General features: G+C 37.4%; 1 protein-coding gene across 1 annotated transcript; it reads left to right on the top strand.

The window, feature by feature from the left end:
* Window positions 1–1,475: 1,475 nt before the first annotated feature.
* On the top strand, window positions 1,476–19,246 carry LOC125820428 (uncharacterized protein At4g10930). Its single transcript, XM_049499858.1, has 14 exons — window positions 1,476–1,554; window positions 5,995–6,080; window positions 6,871–6,961; window positions 8,132–8,181; window positions 9,514–9,583; window positions 10,187–10,296; window positions 11,108–11,173; window positions 13,008–13,438; window positions 13,548–13,631; window positions 13,786–13,861; window positions 14,811–16,062; window positions 16,151–16,225; window positions 17,751–18,791; window positions 18,929–19,246. The coding sequence occupies exons 1-14, from the start codon at window positions 1,486–1,488 to the stop codon at window positions 19,139–19,141; spliced, it is 3,714 nt and encodes a 1,237-aa protein (XP_049355815.1). The 5' UTR covers window positions 1,476–1,485; the 3' UTR covers window positions 19,142–19,246.
* Window positions 19,247–19,755: the final 509 nt, after the last annotated feature.

The raw sequence follows: 19,755 nt of genomic DNA on the forward strand, positions 1-19,755 counted from the left end.
CTATTATAATATTCTTTCATCATGTGGTTTGAGGTGTTTATGAAAAGTTGAAAAGTCTAACCAAAACGAAAACCAAAGAAAAAATTGGCACTTTTTTGGTATGATTTGATTTTAGTTTCTAATTTTAAAAATTGATATTATTTAATTTGATTTTAGTTTTAAGTAAAAAATAACGTAAAAATTTAATTATATAAACACATTAAAAATTATACTTGTATGCATATGCACTTTTTGGCTAGCACTTATTCAAGTTAAAATATTGTGCTTACTCAAAAGGTATATGTTTTCCCAGTCCTACAAATCAAGCTTCAAATGGGGTGCTTGTTGGAGGAGCTCAACAAGACGTGAGTTCAATTCCCACTATGTTTCATTCTAGTAGGTGTATGTGTCATTATATCAACTAAACTTGCTCAATTTAGGATACATTTCTTTTTTGGGCTCACATAATGAAAAACTAAATCTCTTATTCTACTTTAGTTTGTCCACCCAATCAAACGTAACATGACACCCATAGCCATATATTAATAATAGCATGTTCCAAAGCTATCTTCCTTATCTTTACAGAGAAAATTAAAAAGGTTAACCCTGATTTTTTATTTTTAAAAAAATAAAATAAAATTTGTAAATGATCTATCTATAAATATGCAAGTCATCATTATAATTTAATTGCATGAAATGCACTACTTATATATGTGATAACTGATAATTTTGTGTTTACAATCTAATTGAAAGGTTGATAATTCTTATTTAGAAATATCAACCCTTTTATTTTATGTAAATAACCAATGTGCATTTTAGTAAAAAAGAAAAGAAAAAAGTTTGCGACTTGGTCTCATTCCAATCCGCCTTGTCCTGCCCCGTCCCATAACTTTGCTATTCATATATTTGAGATTTTCTTTTGATCTAAAATAAATTAAATTTAGATATTTCTGTTGCTATCCTATCATGCATTTTATTAATATTTGTTTTTTTTAACAACATAATAAGCTGACTAAATTGTACATTTTCTTTTTAATCATATTATCAAGAACGTAACGATCAAATTCTAAAAACTCCACAAATCAAGATATATATATATAAAAATTAATATTAATAATATAATATTTATTTATAATTAATATTTGTGATTATACAAGAATGTGGGCCTATCCATTGTTATAGTCCGAACTCCATAGTCCAGACCAGAGTCCATTTTCCTCACATCGACATGATTAACTACAGATTAACCCGTTTCTGACAAAACTTCGAATTTCCTCATTACAATCACCAATTCACTTCTGCTTCCACAATTTGGTAATTAATCTTCAATTTTCAGCTTACACATTTAGAATTTCGATTATGAACACACTACGCACCTAGTTTCATTGTTTCAATGATCCAAAGTATTTGTTAAACCCTAGCTATGCTATACTTGTTTCCAATTTTTTGATCTCTAATTTTTCATGTATTTTTTTTAAAAAAAAATTCCAGGTGTATGCGGGAGCTATGGAGATGGAATTGTTCACGGAGGCAATGATGGATGAAGAAAACTGTTGCATTGATGAAATTAATGATGTAAGTTTGGTTATCATGGTCCTGTTAATTGGTATTGCTATAAAAAAATCCTTGTGTTTAGGTTGAAAAACTAAAAGGGTTTTTAATTTCTGTTAGTTAGCCTAACTAAATATTCAGCAGTTAATGTGGTTTCTCCCCTAAAGCTTGATAAGACCAAAATATGGGTCATCATTTGCTTATACAGATGAAGTACAATTTAACAACAACAATATACCCAGTGTAGTCGAGGTAGAGAGATTGTTTCCGATGGAACCTCGGCTCAAGGAAAAATAATCCAAAGCAGTCTCGAAAAAGAAGTAACAGAAGAATAAGAAACAACATATAATAACCAAAATAACAGATAGTAACAAAAGAGAAGCTACAATGAAACAATACTATAATCAAGGTACAAGAAACAACACATAGTACCAGAAATCAAAGGACAAGAAATTACAAGAGCAATACTACGACTACTAATATCAATGGACAACAAGACAACACACTGCTACCTACTAACCTTCTATTCTAATTCGTGTCCTCCACACCCTTCTATCTAAGGTTATGGCCTCGCTGAGCTGAAATCGTGTCATGTCCTGTCTAATCACCTCTCCATAATATTTCTTCGGTCTACCTCTACCTCTCTTGAAACCTAAGTTATGCGGACTCTTCACTTTTGATGCTGCACCCGTGTCAGATTCTCCAAAAATACACTACTTTTGGAGAATCCGACACTCACTCGTTGACATTTTTAAAGAGTCCAAGCAACATAGCTTGAAACTATCAATAAGCTACCTTTCACACCTACGCACTGGGGCATCCGTGCATCTCCTCTTCACATGCTCGAACCATCTCAACGTCGCTTCTTGCATCTTGTCCTCCACCGAATTCGCTCCCACCTTGTGCCGGATATCCTCATTTCTAATCCTATCTTCTGGAGGTCATCAGAAACGTTGGCCAAAATTAAGAGAAAACTGCAGGATAAGAACTGGAAATGACATGAAGGTCTCTTTCTGGGAGGATAGCTGGTTAGAAAAAAAGACACCTTAAAAGCTCTCTTCCCAGATATCTACATTCTGATTTAGCAGCAAATGGCCACTATGGCAGAAGTATGGTCAAATCAGGGATGAAATATGAATTTTAGAGGATCCAAATATTAGTAGAGTTCTTTAGAATCTTAGAGCAATTCAAAGGAATATCTACCTCTCAAGATGAGCTGATTTGGCATCACAACAACCAGGGCAATTTCAATATCAAGGAAGCTTATAATAAGTTCAAGCCTTTTAACTTATCAAGTAGCCGGAGGCCATGATAACTTATTTGGAAAGTTAAAATACCTCTCAAAATGTCCTGCTTCACTTGGCTACTTGCTAAGCAGGTTGTCTTAACTCAGGAAAATTTCATGAAAAGGGATATATTAACTGAGTCCTAGATGTTTCCTGTGAGGCTGAAGCAATGAATCACCTCTTTCTTCACTGTAGGATCAGTAACATTTTGTGGCGTACATCAATTTGAAGGGCTTATATTGGGTGATGCCAATGAATATAGTCCAGTCCCTGATGATTTAGAGTAGCTTTGGCTATATTTCTAACCATAAATAAAGATGGTAGATCATTCCACTATGTATTTAGTGGTCTGTATGGAAATAAAGGAATCTCACATGCTTCCAAAACAAAAGTAACAACATCCACTAGATGAAGATGAATTGCTTGGTTTTGTTTCATTTTTGGTGTAAATAGGAGTATATGGAAGATTTAGAATCAATGATGAATGTTTTAGGCACTTAGTAATTTCGCTAATAGAGTTGAAGATCTTCCTGATACTCTCCTACATTTGTAATTAGTAAACCTATAACATGTTGTGGTAGGTTTGATTTCTTGGAATAGAATACAAGTTGTTACCTTCTCAAAAAAAAAAAAAAAAAAAAAGCAGAAATCTTATCTCTCCTGGTATGTATGCCCACACATTCACATTTCCACCCCATACCACAAAGTTGGTCTAGTTACCATTAGTTACCATTTTGTAGAACTTGCTGTTAAGTTTTGGTGACATCTTCTTATCACACAAGACGAGTGACATCCTTGTTAATCTCCCCATTCTCTTGGATAATAGACCCAAGATGCTTGAAACTTCCTCGCTTTTGGATGACCTTTGTATCAAGCCTTCCTTCCACATTATCTTCATGCATTACGTCACTGAACTTGCACTCCAAATATTCCATCTTGACCTTACTCAACTTGAATTCCTTAGACTCCAGGGTCTGTCTCCAAACCTTCTGCTTGGCATTAACATCTCTGCGAGTCTGGTCAACCAGAACTATGTCATCTGCAAATAACATACACCATGACCCTTCATCGTGAATTTGTCTCGTCAATGTATCCATCACCAAGACAAATAAAAAGTGGGCTTGGAGTTGATCCCAAGGGTAGATCTAGGGGGAGGGGAGGGTGTTCATCCGAAGCTCCTCGACAAAAAATTACATTGTATACGTAAGGTAATTTTTTTATGTACATATATAGATTTTGAATCCTCTAAACACAAGACTACAGGCTAGCTTAATGGTTTGGGAGAGGGGGGGGGGGTTCAAATTTACCTTAAGGCTCCAAGTTCAAATTTCAACTCTATATTTCAAGACAACAGAGTACTCTTGAGTCTCCTCCCACAGTCCTTACCTGAGTTTTGACTCCGTCATACATGTCCTTGATCCCCTAGTGTATACCGTAGATACACCTCTAGCCTCTAAGCAACTCCAAAGATTCTCCCTTGGAATTTTGGCATAAGCCTTTATCCTCCCCTTATACCGATACACCAGTCTCCTTACAAGATGAATGACTTCTGTAGTTGAGCACCCGACATGAATCCAAACTGATTTTTAGAAATTGTCACGTCCCTCCTCACCCTCATCTCCCCCACCCTGTCTCAAACCTTCATAGTGTGCCTTAATAGCTAGATACCCCTATAGTTGTTGCAATTTTGAATGTCATCCTTATTCTTGTACAACGGAATCATTGTACTCCATTTCCATTCTTCAAGTATCTTCACTGTCTTGAGAATGACATTAAATAACTCTAATCAACTACTGTTAATTGCCCTGCCTATGCTCTTCCAACTTAACCTCCTAAACCTTTATATACCTAGTCACCTACAATACCTACAATCGCAACGCCTCTCTGACTGATCTAACTCCTACAATGCCTTTGTCCCCCTTTTTTTTTCTTCAAGAGTTCATGGAAGTATAGCTGTCATCTCCGTTAATGATTGCCTTCTTTTCCAATACTTTGCTGTCTCCATCCTTGATGCTCTTCACTTGGTGTAGATTACCTCCCATTTCTCTCTCTAGCCTTGGCTAGCTTGTACAACTTCTTATCCCCACCCTTGTCCTCCTATTCTACATACCAACATTCAAAAGTTGCCCTTTTTGCTGCCATAATCGATAACTTAGCCTTCTTCCTCACCATCTTATACCTTTCCCTATTCATCCGTTCTTCCTCATGGTTTTTACTTTCCACCAACTTCGCATACGTCATCTTCTTTGACTCCACCTTTACTTGGACTTCTTCATTCCACCACTAGTCCCTCGATGCCGACCAAAATGACCTCTCGAGACCCCAACATCTCTCTTGCCGCTTGCCTAATGCATCTAGCAGTCCTATCCCACATACTGCCACACTACTTCCCAAGCCCCCATACGCATCAACTTCTCTCTCATCTCCAGGGTACTGGTCATAGTCAGGCTACCCCATTTGATCTTTGGTCAGTCATCCACAACCCTCTTCTTCCTCTCTTTCTTGATCTTCAAATCCAATGCTAGGACCTAGGAGTTCATTTTGGGTCATAAGATTCTCACTTGGGATAACCTTACTGCCTTTACAAAGTCTTTTATCACCCTTCCTAAGGAGCAAATAGTCTATTTGAGTCTTACTCACCGTACTACGGAAGGTATCCAAGTATCCTCCTTTGGAAAACTTGAATTGGCTATCACCAACCCAAAAGTACGCCATCCAGGAGTGGGACTTCTTCTTCGTTCCTGTCCCCAAAACGATATATCATCATAACCCTCGGAGGTTGCCTGATGTGTCCATTGAAATCTCCTCCTACGAAAGCTTCTCAGCATGCTGTATACCTCTCACCACCTCATCCAAAACCTCCCAAAAGTTCTTCTTATCCTCCTCATACAAGTGTGCTTGCAGTGCGTATGCATGAATAATGTTCAAATTAAACCCCCAATGACTAACTTATGAAGTACAATTCATGGATTAATATTTTCTTTTTGTATTACAAGTCAAAATCAGAAACTTGACGAAGATGGTGTGCAAACTCTTGGAAGGAGAATTGAATACTGTCTTAAATATGTTCAAAGATGACGGTAGATGAGCCAGACTATGTAGTCTAAAAACTAATGTCCTAATGAGTTAAATTTCTGAATCTAAGATTATATTGAAGCATATAGGGATTTCATTGCAGGATTATTCAACTTTAGATGGTGAAAGATGTGGGATATGTATGGATGTTGTCATTGATAGAGGAGTTCTAGACTGCTGTCAACACTGGTAATTAACTAAACTTTATTTTGCCGACTTCATCACTCTGTGTGACATTATTATAGAGAAGGAAGTGACTATAATTAGGCATAAATGGATGTTCAGTGCATTTTTATTTTGAAAGACCGTTGGCTTCTCACTTTTTTCCTGTTATGTGTTGTGCTCTTTCCTCTTTCCCTGAAACGCAGTTAGTTGACTTACTTTTCTCGTATTGCAGTCCATTTACTCAACCCTTTCCCTTCACGACATTCCTAAGTTTATTATTTTTATTTACTCTTGATGTGATCTTTTCAGCATACTCCGTCTATGTATCTGTAACAGTATCTGGAGATCAGAAATTTCTATGCTTGACAGCACACATGACTTTTTTTTCTTGGGTGTTAGTTATGGTTTATTCTCTTGGAGTAGACGTTTTGCAGAATGGTTCAGTTGTGACGATTCATTGTTTATCTAAACTATGATTTTCAGCATAGTTTCACTCTCCAAATCAGCTGTATTCTTGATCGGTCTTGTTGTTTATGTGACACTGATATTTATTTTTGCTTATGGTACCACATCACCAAAATTATGCAAATTTCCAGTTCCATGACTTTTATCTTCATCTTCTGTTAGTGCTTATGATGAGTTGTGATATCGTGGAGCCAGTTACCATACCTCCATACCATAGGAAGGCTTTAGTAAACGTTTGTGAATGTGGACATTTCTGAGATGAACACGTCAAATTTTGTCTTTCATCCATCCTCTACTAGCTGCTTGCGCAGATACAAATAATGACCCTAACTCGTCATTTAAATTTCAGGTTTTGTTTTACATGCATTGACAACTGGGCTACCATCACAAACTTATGCCCACTTTGCCAGAGCGAATTTCAATTAATCACTTGTGTGCCTGTAAGTAACTGGATCTATTGGGGCTGCTTCACATTGTTTTTATGTTCTTTCTCAATTCATTAATGTGTTCAATAGTGTCTTAGTCACATCCTTATCTTTTAGCACTTTCTCTTTCTTTGCCGATGGTTCTGAGATTTTTTCTCCCATCTTAAGTCATTCTGAAATTTTCGTATTTTTTGGATAAATGGTATTGTTGTATTCCTCAGCATTAAGGAATGCTGGCTACCTCCAAAAGTGTTACAAGGGAAGTAAAAATAGAATCTAGATTACAGAGAGCCTATGAAATCTACAGGATCTTCTGTTTCCTCTATACAATTTCCTTTACACCATACAAACAGTGTGGATAGACAGTTCCCTTTCACAACATGGATGGACTTTGATTTGTCTTCAAAGCAACTCCCATTTCTCTCCTTCCACACTGACCACCATATGCAGGATGGGATTATCCTCCACTACTTCTTCTGACTCTTGCTCCCCCTTCTTCTGATCCAACAGCTTATTAGATCAGCTGTATGCTCAGGCATTGTCCATTCAGTCTTGGTGAGAGAGAAGAGCATATGCCATGGTTGAGCAGTGACTTTACAGTGTAGGAAGAGGTGATAGTTGGTCTCCCCAGTTTCATTACACAAAAAGCATCTGGGTCCTTCCTTTCTTTTAATTTTTTTTTATATTTTTGATGACAAGGGAAACCCGCAGCCGCTACCCTTTGGGTGCGCACAGGGTAAAACCCCCGCTCCTATGCAATAGCTCGCAAACCACATAGGAGAGGTAACCCGCACTAGGCAAGCCCGGTGTGACGAGCTCAACCCAAAAGGCAAACCCCTTGCTTTCGCTGGCAAGGGGTTTCGAACTTGAGACCTCCAACATGGAAGTCCCAAGCCCAAACCACTGGGCCACCCCGAAGGGTGGTCCTTCCTTTCTTTTGAAGTACTTCATGTGTGAGGCAAGCCTTTTTGACCACCAACTATGAGAAACATTTTATTTTGGTGGGGGCTTCTTTCTTCCATATGTTCTTCCACAGCTTTGTGTTCACTCCGTGAGCTATGCTATTTTACTTTCATAATATTTTTTTTGATGAAGACAAACAAAGTTTTGTTGCTGGGACATTTCGTAAAATTATATTATAAGATCTTCAAGGAGCCCAATTAATTCTTACCAATTTTCGTGAAGGTATATGATACCATAGGGGGCAGCCAGACTGATGAGGATTTATATACCAGGTATAGTTGTCGTGTTTGTTTCTTTATCAAACTTATATCAGTCCACTACGTCTTTCAGTGATGGTATATCCATTACTGAAAAGAAAGATTCAGTTAAATTCATTATTTGTTAATTTGATTGGAGAAAAGAAAAGAGAACCATATAATTGGCAGAACCACTATCTGCAACTCTACACTTGATGTAAGATGCAACACCCAAAGGAGGGTTGTCAGTGAATGTGTGATCTTGAAATTGTTCGAGTTGTAAGATTGAACAACTTGGAATGTGGATATACTAGCCAAAAATAAGGAAAATGCAAAGAACTTTAAGAAATAAAGCCGAAAATGAGAGAATCTGAGAAAGCCTCAGTTTGGCTGGTTCAAAGGAAATCACTTGGCAATCACAAGTGAAATATCTTTTTGAAATCCTTGGAAGCACTACCTATGTATTTCTCCACAAATGTGAGAACTCGAAAGCCTCAGTTGTGTTGGTTCAAAGTAAATCACATGATAATTAAAAGTGAATTTTTTTGCAAATGCTGAAGACCCCATCTGTATATTTCTCCACGAATGTGAGAACTGAAGAAAGCCTCAGTTGTGCTGGTTCAGAGGAAATATTCGGCAATCACAAGTGAAATTTAAAACCTTTTTGCAAATCCTTAAGATTTGCACAATTCCTCCCTCCTCAAAATGGACACCAAAGATTTTCTACAGTTTGTGTAGGCCCTTTTCTTGTGCTTCATGATTGTACACAGCTGACCTAATGATGATCTGGAATACTACAAAAATCTACTTATAAGCTCTTTCTGTGTGCATGTTTTGGTCTTTGCTAATGGCATTTGACGGTGTGTTCCAAACACTTCCATAAGGCTGCATATTTGCAGCTCATATGATGCTGCAAATATACACTTGCAGATGACTTTTTCACTATCATCAGAAATCTCAATTTTCTTTTTGAAGCTGATGCTGAACTTTTTAGATTTACTGCAATTGATTCTCGTACTTGCTATTTGAATTGCTCTTGCAGGTTTCTCTGTCATTTATTGTTCCTCCTTAGTTTGAAAAGTTTGGATCTTGAGGTTCAATGTTGTTGAGTATGCCAGTATGGGAAATGGTGAAAGCTTCTAGCCATAGTCGAGTTTTAAAATTTAACTTCATAAAATTTCTTCTGAGATACATTGTCCAAAAAAGATATTTTCTTCTTGCAGTACAGATCTTCAATCTTATATCATGTATATCTTCTGAGAAAGTTTAATTTAATAATGCTCATTCTCTAGCAGTGGCTTGATTAGTTATTATCTACTAGTTAATTGCAAGTAATTACTATTGAGTTTAACTCTCTGATCTTTGCAGAGATGATGATTGGTCCATTGAAGGGAAGACTAATACTCTTTCATTCCCATCGTACTATATCGACGAGAATGTGAGTTAACATGTTCCAGTGACTGTGAATAGTTGTTGTCCACCTTATTTACTGGCGCCCCAAGGCCCAATCTCTAAGGGAGCCATACCTGTATAGCCTGACATAAAATAAATACATTGTGAAATCTGATGACTTTCTTTTGATCAACTCAGAGTTGTCCTTGCACATAATAAATTACTCATGAAATAGCCTCCTTGGTTCTGTTTTTACCCTTTTCCCGAATCCTTGTTTTTCTCTTGTAAAGCTGTGTTAGTTCTTCACTTCTTTGTCATGCAACATACTATCTGTTCTCATTTCGTTTTCCCATGCTTTCAGATGCTAGCATTTGAATTCCTACACTAGAACAAAATTCTATTAGGTGAATGTAATAGTTTCATGGTTAGGAAAGCTGAGATTATATTTCTTATGACATTCATTGCTGTCATATCATTAAGATTTCTTGTATATTAATGAAACAGAGTATTTCTAGTAGTGGTTGTCTCTTCTTGGAAATCTTTGAAATCTTGTCGATTTTTGGGGTTTTGGTGACTATTTTTGTCATATTGCGTTCTTATCTTGGAAATGAACTTTTGGTCTGTAATTACTATGCTTTGTCTTTTCTAGGCAGTTGTCTGCTTGGATGGAGATGGCTGCAAAGTTCGAGCTGGATCAGTTACAAATGAAGGAGATCTGAATCTTGATACGTCAATTGCTTGTGATTCATGTGATCTATGGTATGGTAATCAATTTTCTTACTCTAATATTGACTGTTTTAGTAAAATAATTGCCAACTGATAAGTTGAATAATTCTATGTTCTGGTTTATGTGAAAAGATGAATACAGCCCTATGTTATTTTGTTTTCCTTCTCCGTTTTCCTCATTGCCTGTTGAAAGAATGATTGCCTTTGTGTTTATACGAAGCACTGATGGAACATAATGTTGTGATGTATTCAGAAGGTTTGCATAAAATTGATAACATCATAGTTATGGACCTAAGATGCAGTAAGGAGAGTGATCTACAGATGGGTGGTATAAGCTTTGCAACATGGCGCATTCGATGAGAGCTTGAGAAGTACTGCATGGGCTTCGCCAGACATACTCTTTATTGTGGAATTTCTTGAAATATTTTACATATTCTACAATAGTTTACTCCATCCATCTCAAAATTTGGCCTACTTTGACTTGCACAAGGTACCCAAATGGATATTCTTGTTGCCTATGTTAGACTGTTCCACATTGGTTGCTGGAATCGACTGTTGTCTCCTCATATAGTGTTGGGGAATCCTAATCTCATGACCTAGAGTTGAGTTCAATCCAACATCTATTTTGCTTAGGATGGTAACGGAGACAGACCCATCTAAAAGCCTGCTTATGTATCTTCTAAATGATGTTATCACTTTCTCCAGCAGTGGGGTTTTCCATTACTTTTCTCTGACTGTATACTTAAACTTAGGAAGTGCTTCATGCAGCTGAAGTTCTTAATTTCCCTGCTTTTTTTCTTCAAGGGTTTCTCCTCTGATTGATTCTTTGCATATATTTGAGTAGGTATCATGCCTTTTGTGTTGGATTTGACCCTGAGGACACTTCTGAAAGTACATGGCTATGCCCAAGGTAAGCAAACATGAATATTTAGTTCCACATTCTTTGTTTATATGTTTATTTAGCAGCCACGTGTTTTTTTTTGAGACTACGCAAATATTATGATGATTTGTATTTAATTACTGCAATTATGCCTAGGATACTTATAATTGGTTAGGGTTTGTAATCATGCCTAAAATCATAAATTGTAGTTTATATTTTTTGAACAAGGTAAAGTATATTACTAACAATTGGGGAAACCCTGTATAGTGCAGTATACCAAAAAGAAGAGAACCTACACCAAAATATGGTTCTCAACAAAAGAGACCAATCCTCTATACCAATAGGGACCTCTTAAGTACAGCAAAAAGAAACTAGACAGTAGACACAGTAGGCCACTTTGCAAGCTTACAAAAACTTGTTCCACCCCTTCAACTGTCCTCCTATTTCTCTCTTTCCAAATAACCCACATAGTTGCTAATGGAGTCCCGCTCTCCATGCCCTTGGACTTCTCTTCCCCCTCCGGTGAGTTCAACTTTACAATGCCTCCTTCATTGTGCCCGACATCATCCATTGCTTTCCAAACAAACTCAGAACCACCTGCCATAACCGCTTAACCACTTTACAATGCAATAGTAGATGATGTACATCTTCACCTGAGCTTTTGCACACAAAACACCAACTGGCACAAATGATCCTCCTCTTTTTCAAATTTTCAGCTGTCAAGACTCAACATCGCACCCCATGCCACTAACCATGCGAAAAGACCCACCTTTCTCGGTACTCTAGGAATCCAAATAGCATGTGAGGAAATATACATTCCTCTCTCACCAATAAGCTCCTGTAATAAGATTTGACTAAAAAATCCATTTCCACTCTCCCACCACCTCCCTGCATCTGATGTATTGTTTGGTGTGTCCAACCCATACAGCATCTCAACCAAATTATGAAATTCTTCTATCTCCCAATCCTGCAGGTTTCTTTTGAATCTTAAATTCCAGTGAATTACCCCTCATGAGACCTACAAATTTGTTGGACTGTCATCTCTCTGACAAGATACACTATATATGTTAGAGAAGGCTTCCTATCATATGGTTTGTATAATCTTTTTAATTTACTAAGAATGTCCAACCATGTTTGAGGGAATAACAGAGTTTTACAATCTTTTCAGTCTATTCCATTTAATTATGCATTCTCAAGTTCATCAAAGGAGTAAACTTTAGCATAATGTTTGTTATATCAAGACATGGATCTTTCACAAACTGTTGGATACTATGATGTAGATTGAGTAAGTTCTCCTTTATAAAGACTATTGAGCGTGGAAGTAGAAGATAGAGCTGTACCCCTTTTTGCTTGTGAATTTCTCTAGCTAAAACAGCTTCTACAAGAGTGTATGTATAATGAAGTTAAACAGATGAAACTGATATGTAATTAATTTGGCCCTTCAGATCATCCCAATCCATTTTTTCATGAAAGAACAAAAACTCATAAAGGTGACTTCACATTATACTAGACAGAAAATTAAATTTGGATGTATTGTCATTGGTTCGCTATCTCGAATTACCAACTTGTAGATCCTTCTATTAAAATTCCTTACAAGTGTTCGGATTGAATGTATTTTTACAAGTCTAGACATAATACATGCCTAGAATATTCAGGATTGGTTACGATCTGTTGTCTTGCTCAGAATTGTACATAAAATGTGTAATTTGCATAAAATACCACCTCTAAAAAAGTCCTTCTTAAAATGCCTTCGACATAGACTTTTATTAGTCAATGTATCTTTGGATGGAGGTAAGTTGATATTTTCATCTTGAGCACCTGCTGTGGTTCTAAACATAATTCTTATCGTTATCTCACTGTGCAGATGTGTTGACAAGCTACCCGAAAAGTCAGCACCTTACAAGAAGTTAGGTCCAGAAAATGCCAGCAATAACTGTTTGCTTGAGGCTTCTTTTTCAGGGGAAGTGTCTGTATCTGTTGCTGATGCTGGTGAGACGGCTGTTGTCATCTCAATTGTTGAGAGGAACAATCAGGGTGAAATACCAGGCAGAAAACTTTCAAATCTAGATACTAAAGAGTCTATAAATACTGGCATTTTGGTACCTGATCCTGTTCCTGATACTCCCAGTATAGAACTGTCCTTGCGACAAAATGAATGTCCAGATTCTGCGCAGCCTGCTACCCCCGCGGATGTGAAGTCTGATGCATCGACGCAGTTATTTAATAATGAACTGATTCAACCAAATCTAAATATTCATCTGGGATTGTCTGAGAACTCATGTTCAGCATCTACTGGTATGCTTACAATGTTTCGGGAATTTCTTTTGTTCCTTTGGATTGGGAGATCTATCTTAAGCTGGGGCAGATAAAATAGTTAAGCTATTAATGTTCTATGCATCTCCAGTAGACATAACAAATATGAAGGTTGCTGGAGATCAAGTACTTCAAGCTGCACGACCGAAGAATACATCAGAATGCCTTCGTCCAGGTATATGACCGTAGGCTGTAGCAGACAACTTATACAAATATTGGATGAGCATTGTTGCTTCCTGAAAACTGTTAGTTCGTTATAAACTTTATTGAGATGTACATACATGCTTGCATATGCTTCTTCTCTGAAGTGTTTGCTGTTGATGTGTCAGGTGAAGAAGTGATACCTGATAAGAACGAGGACAAGGTTGTGGCCTCCAGTCTAAAGAGAAAGCGCAGAGAAAACAGGTATTATGCAATCAAACCTCTTCATTTGATTTATATAGGATCATTATTTCTTATTATCTTAAGGTTTAAATCCTGATGCTAGCATCCAGTCTTACAAAGTTGTAACATCCTTTGTGATGATCTTTGTTTTACATGGGTTACTTAAGTGGCTTCAGCTCAGTTGCCAGTGACTAATTGAAAAAAAACGTGTGGGCTAATAGTTGTGCATCATTTGGCATGACTCTCCTGGAGCTGGATTTGCCCCTGTAATACATATTAGTAAAATTGCGATGTTCCATGTGACTGAAGTCATTGAACAACTTTGATCTTTTTATTACTATTTAGGACAGAGAAACTAAGGATAGACATCGAATTGTAATGCATCCTCATATTTTTTGTGATTGATATATTTAAACATCTAGATATTTCCAAATGTTACATGCAGTCTGCTTGTTGCCTATCAATTTTCTTTTTCTTTGTACTGGTTGGAACTTCAGTTTTTCTTTCTGTAAGTGATAAAGGCATGTCAAGTCCTATTATTTGGCCGGAAAAGCTCAGACTCTTCGGGACCTGACCTGGGATTCTTTTTGAAACTTCTTGCATACTGATAAGATCTTAATTGCCTAATCTGGTATTTTACTATTCCAAATTTATGTACCTAATCAATTTTTGAAAATGATTCAATGTTTCTTTCCAGTTTCCCCATATTCATCTGTATTGGGTTCACATAAAATATAATCCTATGAAGCATGAATCGAAAGTAGCTATCACTAGTCTGTTTTGTTGTCATGATAAGCTAGTTTTCTGGAGATATAATAATCATCAAGAGTTATAGAAGTTAAGCTCTCTAAGTAGCTACTATCATTCTATCTGAAACCTGGTAGAACCAAATATGTAACAGCTGCGACATTCTTTATTAAGTTTGCTTTTGTCCTTTCATTACTATTAGGATTGCTTATAGTTCTGATAGTGATTGCAGAAATACTGATGATGGAGGCATTAGAGCCAAAGCTGAGCTTGCCTATGATTTGAAGAGAGTAAAAATCGAGGGAAGCAGTGAGCAAATTAATGCAAAGGACCAACTTCCAGTATCTGCTTCAGACAACTCCGATAAACCTCGAGCAATCATCTCGAAGGACAAGAAACTGAAATGCAAACCTGAAAATAAAGATCTTAGCTCTGACATAATGAATATAGTTAAAGGAACAGGTCGTAAAACTTTGAAGAAGCTTGCTCATAGCAACCAGGATGGAATGTCCTCTAAACAAAGAGAAAGTGCAGCTCGCCTAAGGGTTAAAAAGATCATGCGGAGAACTGGTGATGAGGACTCATCAGTGCTAGTTGAAAATCTAAGGAAAGAAATTAGAGAAGCAGTTCGTAACAAGTCTTATGGGGATAAAGGGGAAAACCAGCTTGACCCAAAACTTCTGACTGCTTTTAGAGCAGTTGTGACAGGATCTTCAACTGAAACTAAGAAGCCTTCTGTGGATCTGAAGGCAAAGAGGTCACTGTTGCAGAAGGGAAAAGTACGTGAAAACCTAACCAAAAAAATTTATGGTATTGGAGGAAGACGACGGCGAGCATGGACTCGCGATTGTGAAGTAGAATTTTGGAAATACAGATGCTCAAACATGTCAAAGCCTGAGAAGATTCAGACGTTGAAGTCGGTTCTTGACCTCCTGAGAGATGATTCAGAGAATGCAGCGACAAAGCCTGTGAATGAAGGGGAAGGAAAGTCTTCCATTCTTTCAAGGCTATATTTAGCAGATAATTCGGTTTTCCCAAGAAAGGAGGGTATCAAGCCTGTCTCTACCCTTACTGTTGTTGCTGATCAAAACAAAGAAAATGGATCAACATCAAACACTTCAGCAACATCTTTTCCTAGTCCATCCAATGTAGTTCCACCTGCAAATGTGGCTTCTCTGGTGGTGGCTTCTTCCTTGGAAATTAAGGGGACCAAGATAAGTGTCCCGACCACTAAGGCTGATAATACCAGAAATGTACTTCCAATCAAAGGCACTGATAGGCCGTCTACATCAATCTCAAGTGGTTTGAAATTGGGTACCAAGGAGGAAATAACAGTAAAATGTGATAATACAAGGAGTGATAAGAGGAAGTGGGCCTTAGAGGTGCTTGCAAGAAAAACAGCAGCAACAAGCAAGAGTGGAACCCTGGAAAATGAAGAGGACAGTGCAGTGCCGAAAAATAATTATCCTTTGCTGGTATGTTAATATTTTTTCCTTCTGTACCATTTGTTTGCTGCCTATTGTTCTGCACCTGCTCATTTCTTGTTTCTAAACTTTTGAGCAGGCTCAACTACCAAAAGACATGCGACCAGCTTTGGCACCCAGTCGTCATAATAAAATCCCCATGTCGGTCAGGCTGGTAAGCACTATCCTTTTCATATAAAGTTTTTTCCAAGTTACTCGTTCCCCAGGGTGACAATTTTGTTATTCTATTCTCTTTGATATTCAAGGTGTTAGAATGTTAGAGTAAGGCCTGATTTGTTTGCACTTAGTGAAGGTCTTAATCTGAATTATTCAGATCTCAGTCATTAAGTCTGTTTGTTCTTAGGTCTGCATCTTAATCATTAAGTGTGTTTATTTTAAAATCCACAAGCACTTAAGGGGTTGGGTTTGAATAGATATGAATGATTAAGATCTATAACAAAGTTTTATTATAATTAAGATGTCTACTTTCACCTATCGCCCACAACCACCATCACCGCAAATCACCATCTCCCACTGCCACCATCCTCAACCACAACCACTACCACCACCACCACCACCACCACCAATCACCACAGTCAGTCGTCACTACCATTAACCACCATTTACGATCATCATCACCAACCACCATTACATCCACTAATCACTACCGATGATCACCACCATTAGCCATCACTATATTTCCTTAGCTAAGTATACTAGGCTCACTCCTACACGGAGGTGGAGGTGCGTTTAGCTCTTGAGTTAGGTGCAAAGCAGGTTGAGTGTTTCACCTTCCACAGATAGCTCCAGTTCACACACCAAAACATTAAGACTCACGTCTTGTCACCCATTGGCTTTGTCTTGAATGAGACCACACGAAACAAAAACTGTTTCACTTAATTGTAGTTTTTTCAGTTCCTTTGTCAATATAATTGTTGTTTGTGTCTATACTATAGTCATCATTCTTGAATTGAATACAGTTTCTTTTTTTCTTCATTTGCATCTTTCTTCCTTAAAGCTCACACTTCATTCGTGCTTTGCGCTTAATGCCGGAAAATTCACAACACTTCTTTTTCTTGTTGTTTTTCATCTGCTTAACACTCTATTGAAGCAGCGAGGCATTTGCTACTGAAAGCACTATTGTGAAATATGTCTCTGTATTTTGTTTCCTATTTGGTCTTTGATTCTCAAATAATGGATAACCCTGAACTTCTAGGAGATAGCTATATTATCTTAGGTAGCTAATCATTCTCACACTAGATATCTACATTATCACCACAATTCCGCCAGCATCTATTCCATATGTTGATTGACCCTTGTTTATCCTTCACTTGTCATAATAGGATCTATTCAAAGTCTTATCACTTTGGGTAGAATTGGAACAATACAGAATAATGACATATCAAAATCCCTTGTTAGTATGTTGCTTATTGGATTACAGATTGATAAACCCAGAGATGAATGGTGCCGCATTTTTATTACATGTTACCTTTCTCAAAAAATAGTGCAGTTTTTCCCTCTATAATATAAACAGATATGAATCATAGGGGATTTTTTTTTCTTTATAAAATGTTATCCGTCTTTAATCAGTATATAGCTTCCACTTCAGGGGATTTTCTCTTTTCTCCTATAACCGCAGCAAATCACTCTTCTTGGTTATATATCATTTATCAAATTTTGTCCACTATTTTTTCTCTCAGGCTCAACTTCACCGTCTCACTGAGCACCTTCTAAAGAAAGCAAATCTGCCAGTTATGCGCAGAACAGCAGAAACAGAACTGGCAATTGCAGACGCGGTTAATATTGAAAAGGAGGTTGCTGATAGGTCTAATAGCAAACTAGTATATATAAACCTCTGCTCACAAGAACTGCGCAGATCAGACAATGCCAGTAATGTTGGTGTTGCCGAGTCAAGTCCTTGCCAAAATTCGGAAGTTCTAACCAACTCATCAGAAGAAGTAAGCGATGTCAATTCTTCTGATCCAGCAGTCAATGAAGCGCTAAGAAATGCTGGACTTTTGTCTGATTCACCTCCAAATAGTCCAAGTTGCGTCTTGGAGGAAGTCAAAGAGGAAATTTGCATATCAAAAGAAGTTGAAGATCACGGGCCAGAGAATGTGTTTGAAGTGGATGATCCTCCAGAACTTGATATATATGGGGATTTTGAATATAATTTGGATGATGATGACTTTTCTGGTGCTGGAACTTCAATGATCTCTGTGCTGCAACCAGAAGAATCTAAATTGAAAGTTGTCTTCTCCACAATCAACCCTATGGGATCTGATGGCTCTTTGGAATTTCAAAATCTCGAAAAAAAGGACATTCTTGAAGGTCCTGTAGACACATCTTTGTTGAGTGGGTGCGAAACAAGTGGTGTGGTTGGAAGCTCAACTGCAGCTACCCAGACTGAAAATTGCCTTGGTCATAGTTCCCCTGTTGATGAAGACCTCTCTGTTGTAGACTGTGAAGAGTTGTACGGACCAGATAAAGAGCTGCTGATTGAGAAGTATCCTGAGATGGCATCAGTCAAGCTTGACAATGAAGTTCAACAAAGCAATGGAGATGATGAATCCAAACAGGCTTCAGAGTCCTCAGAACAGGGAAATGGTAGCAGCTCCACTGCTTCCAAATGCCCAAACTCACCTAACAAGCTTGCCAAAAGTGAAAACCTAGAAATGAACAAGAAATCGAAATCCTCTGCTAACAAGGAATCAGGCAGCAATAGCTCTGTATCAACGAAGGTACTAAATGAGCACTTACTCTCGTGTTTATTATCAGGGTTCACGAACAATTAAGGGGAATATTCTAAAGACTCATGTAGCATGCTTTGTCGATATCTTCCTGGAATGTTTGTTCTAATTAAATGATATTCTGGCAGGTCAAAGCATACGTGAAGGAGCACATCAGACCACTTTGCAAGAGTGGTGTGATCTCTGTTGATCAATACAGGTGGGCTGTGGACAAAACTACTGAGAAAGTCATGAAGTATCACCCAAAGGACAAAAATGCTAATTTTCTCATAAAGGAAGGAGATAAAATTAAGAAACTTGCTGAGCAATACGTCGAGACAGCTCAACATACAACAAAATAAGTAGCTTCCTACTGATAGTTACGTGATGTACAGCATTTGACTCCTGGCTTTTCTTTCCTCTTCTTTTGCATATTGCTTCTGTTTTTTGTATTTGTACTGAAGCTTAAAGTGTTACACTAGGGGACTAGGGTGATGTAGCTGTAATTTAGTCTGAGTCCCAACATCTAGTGAATGAAACGATTAGACATTTTCTTTTAGATCATACACTAATTTTAAATGCAGAATGCTGCATCATTTGGTGGGAACATACATTGTAACTAAGTCTTAGTTTGTATAAAGATAACAAAATATAGAGATTTTTTTTTATGAGAAGGAAACCCGCAAACCGCCATCCTTTGGGGGTAAAACTCCGCAATAGCTCGCATGTTTTAGCACGATTAGGAAGGAATTCATTTTTTATTTTTTTTGAAAGAGTCGTATATGACTATATTCAATCATGAAAAATATTTTAATGTCCAAACAACCGTTTGGGTGAGTTGTCAACATAATTTGTTTGTCACTATAAGTCCCACGTTTTGTTTGTTTTAGTCAATTCAAAAATTCGTTATCCTTTTGACTATGCGATAATGCTTTATTGTAAAAAACTGATTAAAAAACCAACAAACAATATATTA

Source organism: Solanum verrucosum, unplaced genomic scaffold (assembly GCF_900185275.1).
Source record: "Solanum verrucosum unplaced genomic scaffold, falcon-dt-bn FXZP01000229.1, whole genome shotgun sequence".
Classification (NCBI taxonomy): Eukaryota; Viridiplantae; Streptophyta; class Magnoliopsida; order Solanales; family Solanaceae; genus Solanum; species Solanum verrucosum.

What these genes read in the sequence shown, in the direction of transcription:
- LOC125820428 (XM_049499858.1), top strand. Translation starts at nt 1,486, where the DNA reads ATGGAGATGGAATTGTTCACGGAGGCAATGATGGATGAAGAAAACTGT. An exon ending in CGTACTATATCGACGAGAAT is followed by an intron (nt 9,584 to 10,186) that starts GTGAGTTAACAT and finishes TGTCTTTTCTAG; the next exon opens with GCAGTTGTCTGCTTGGATGG. An exon ending in TCCCCATGTCGGTCAGGCTG is followed by an intron (nt 16,226 to 17,750) that starts GTAAGCACTATC and finishes TTTTTCTCTCAG; the next exon opens with GCTCAACTTCACCGTCTCAC.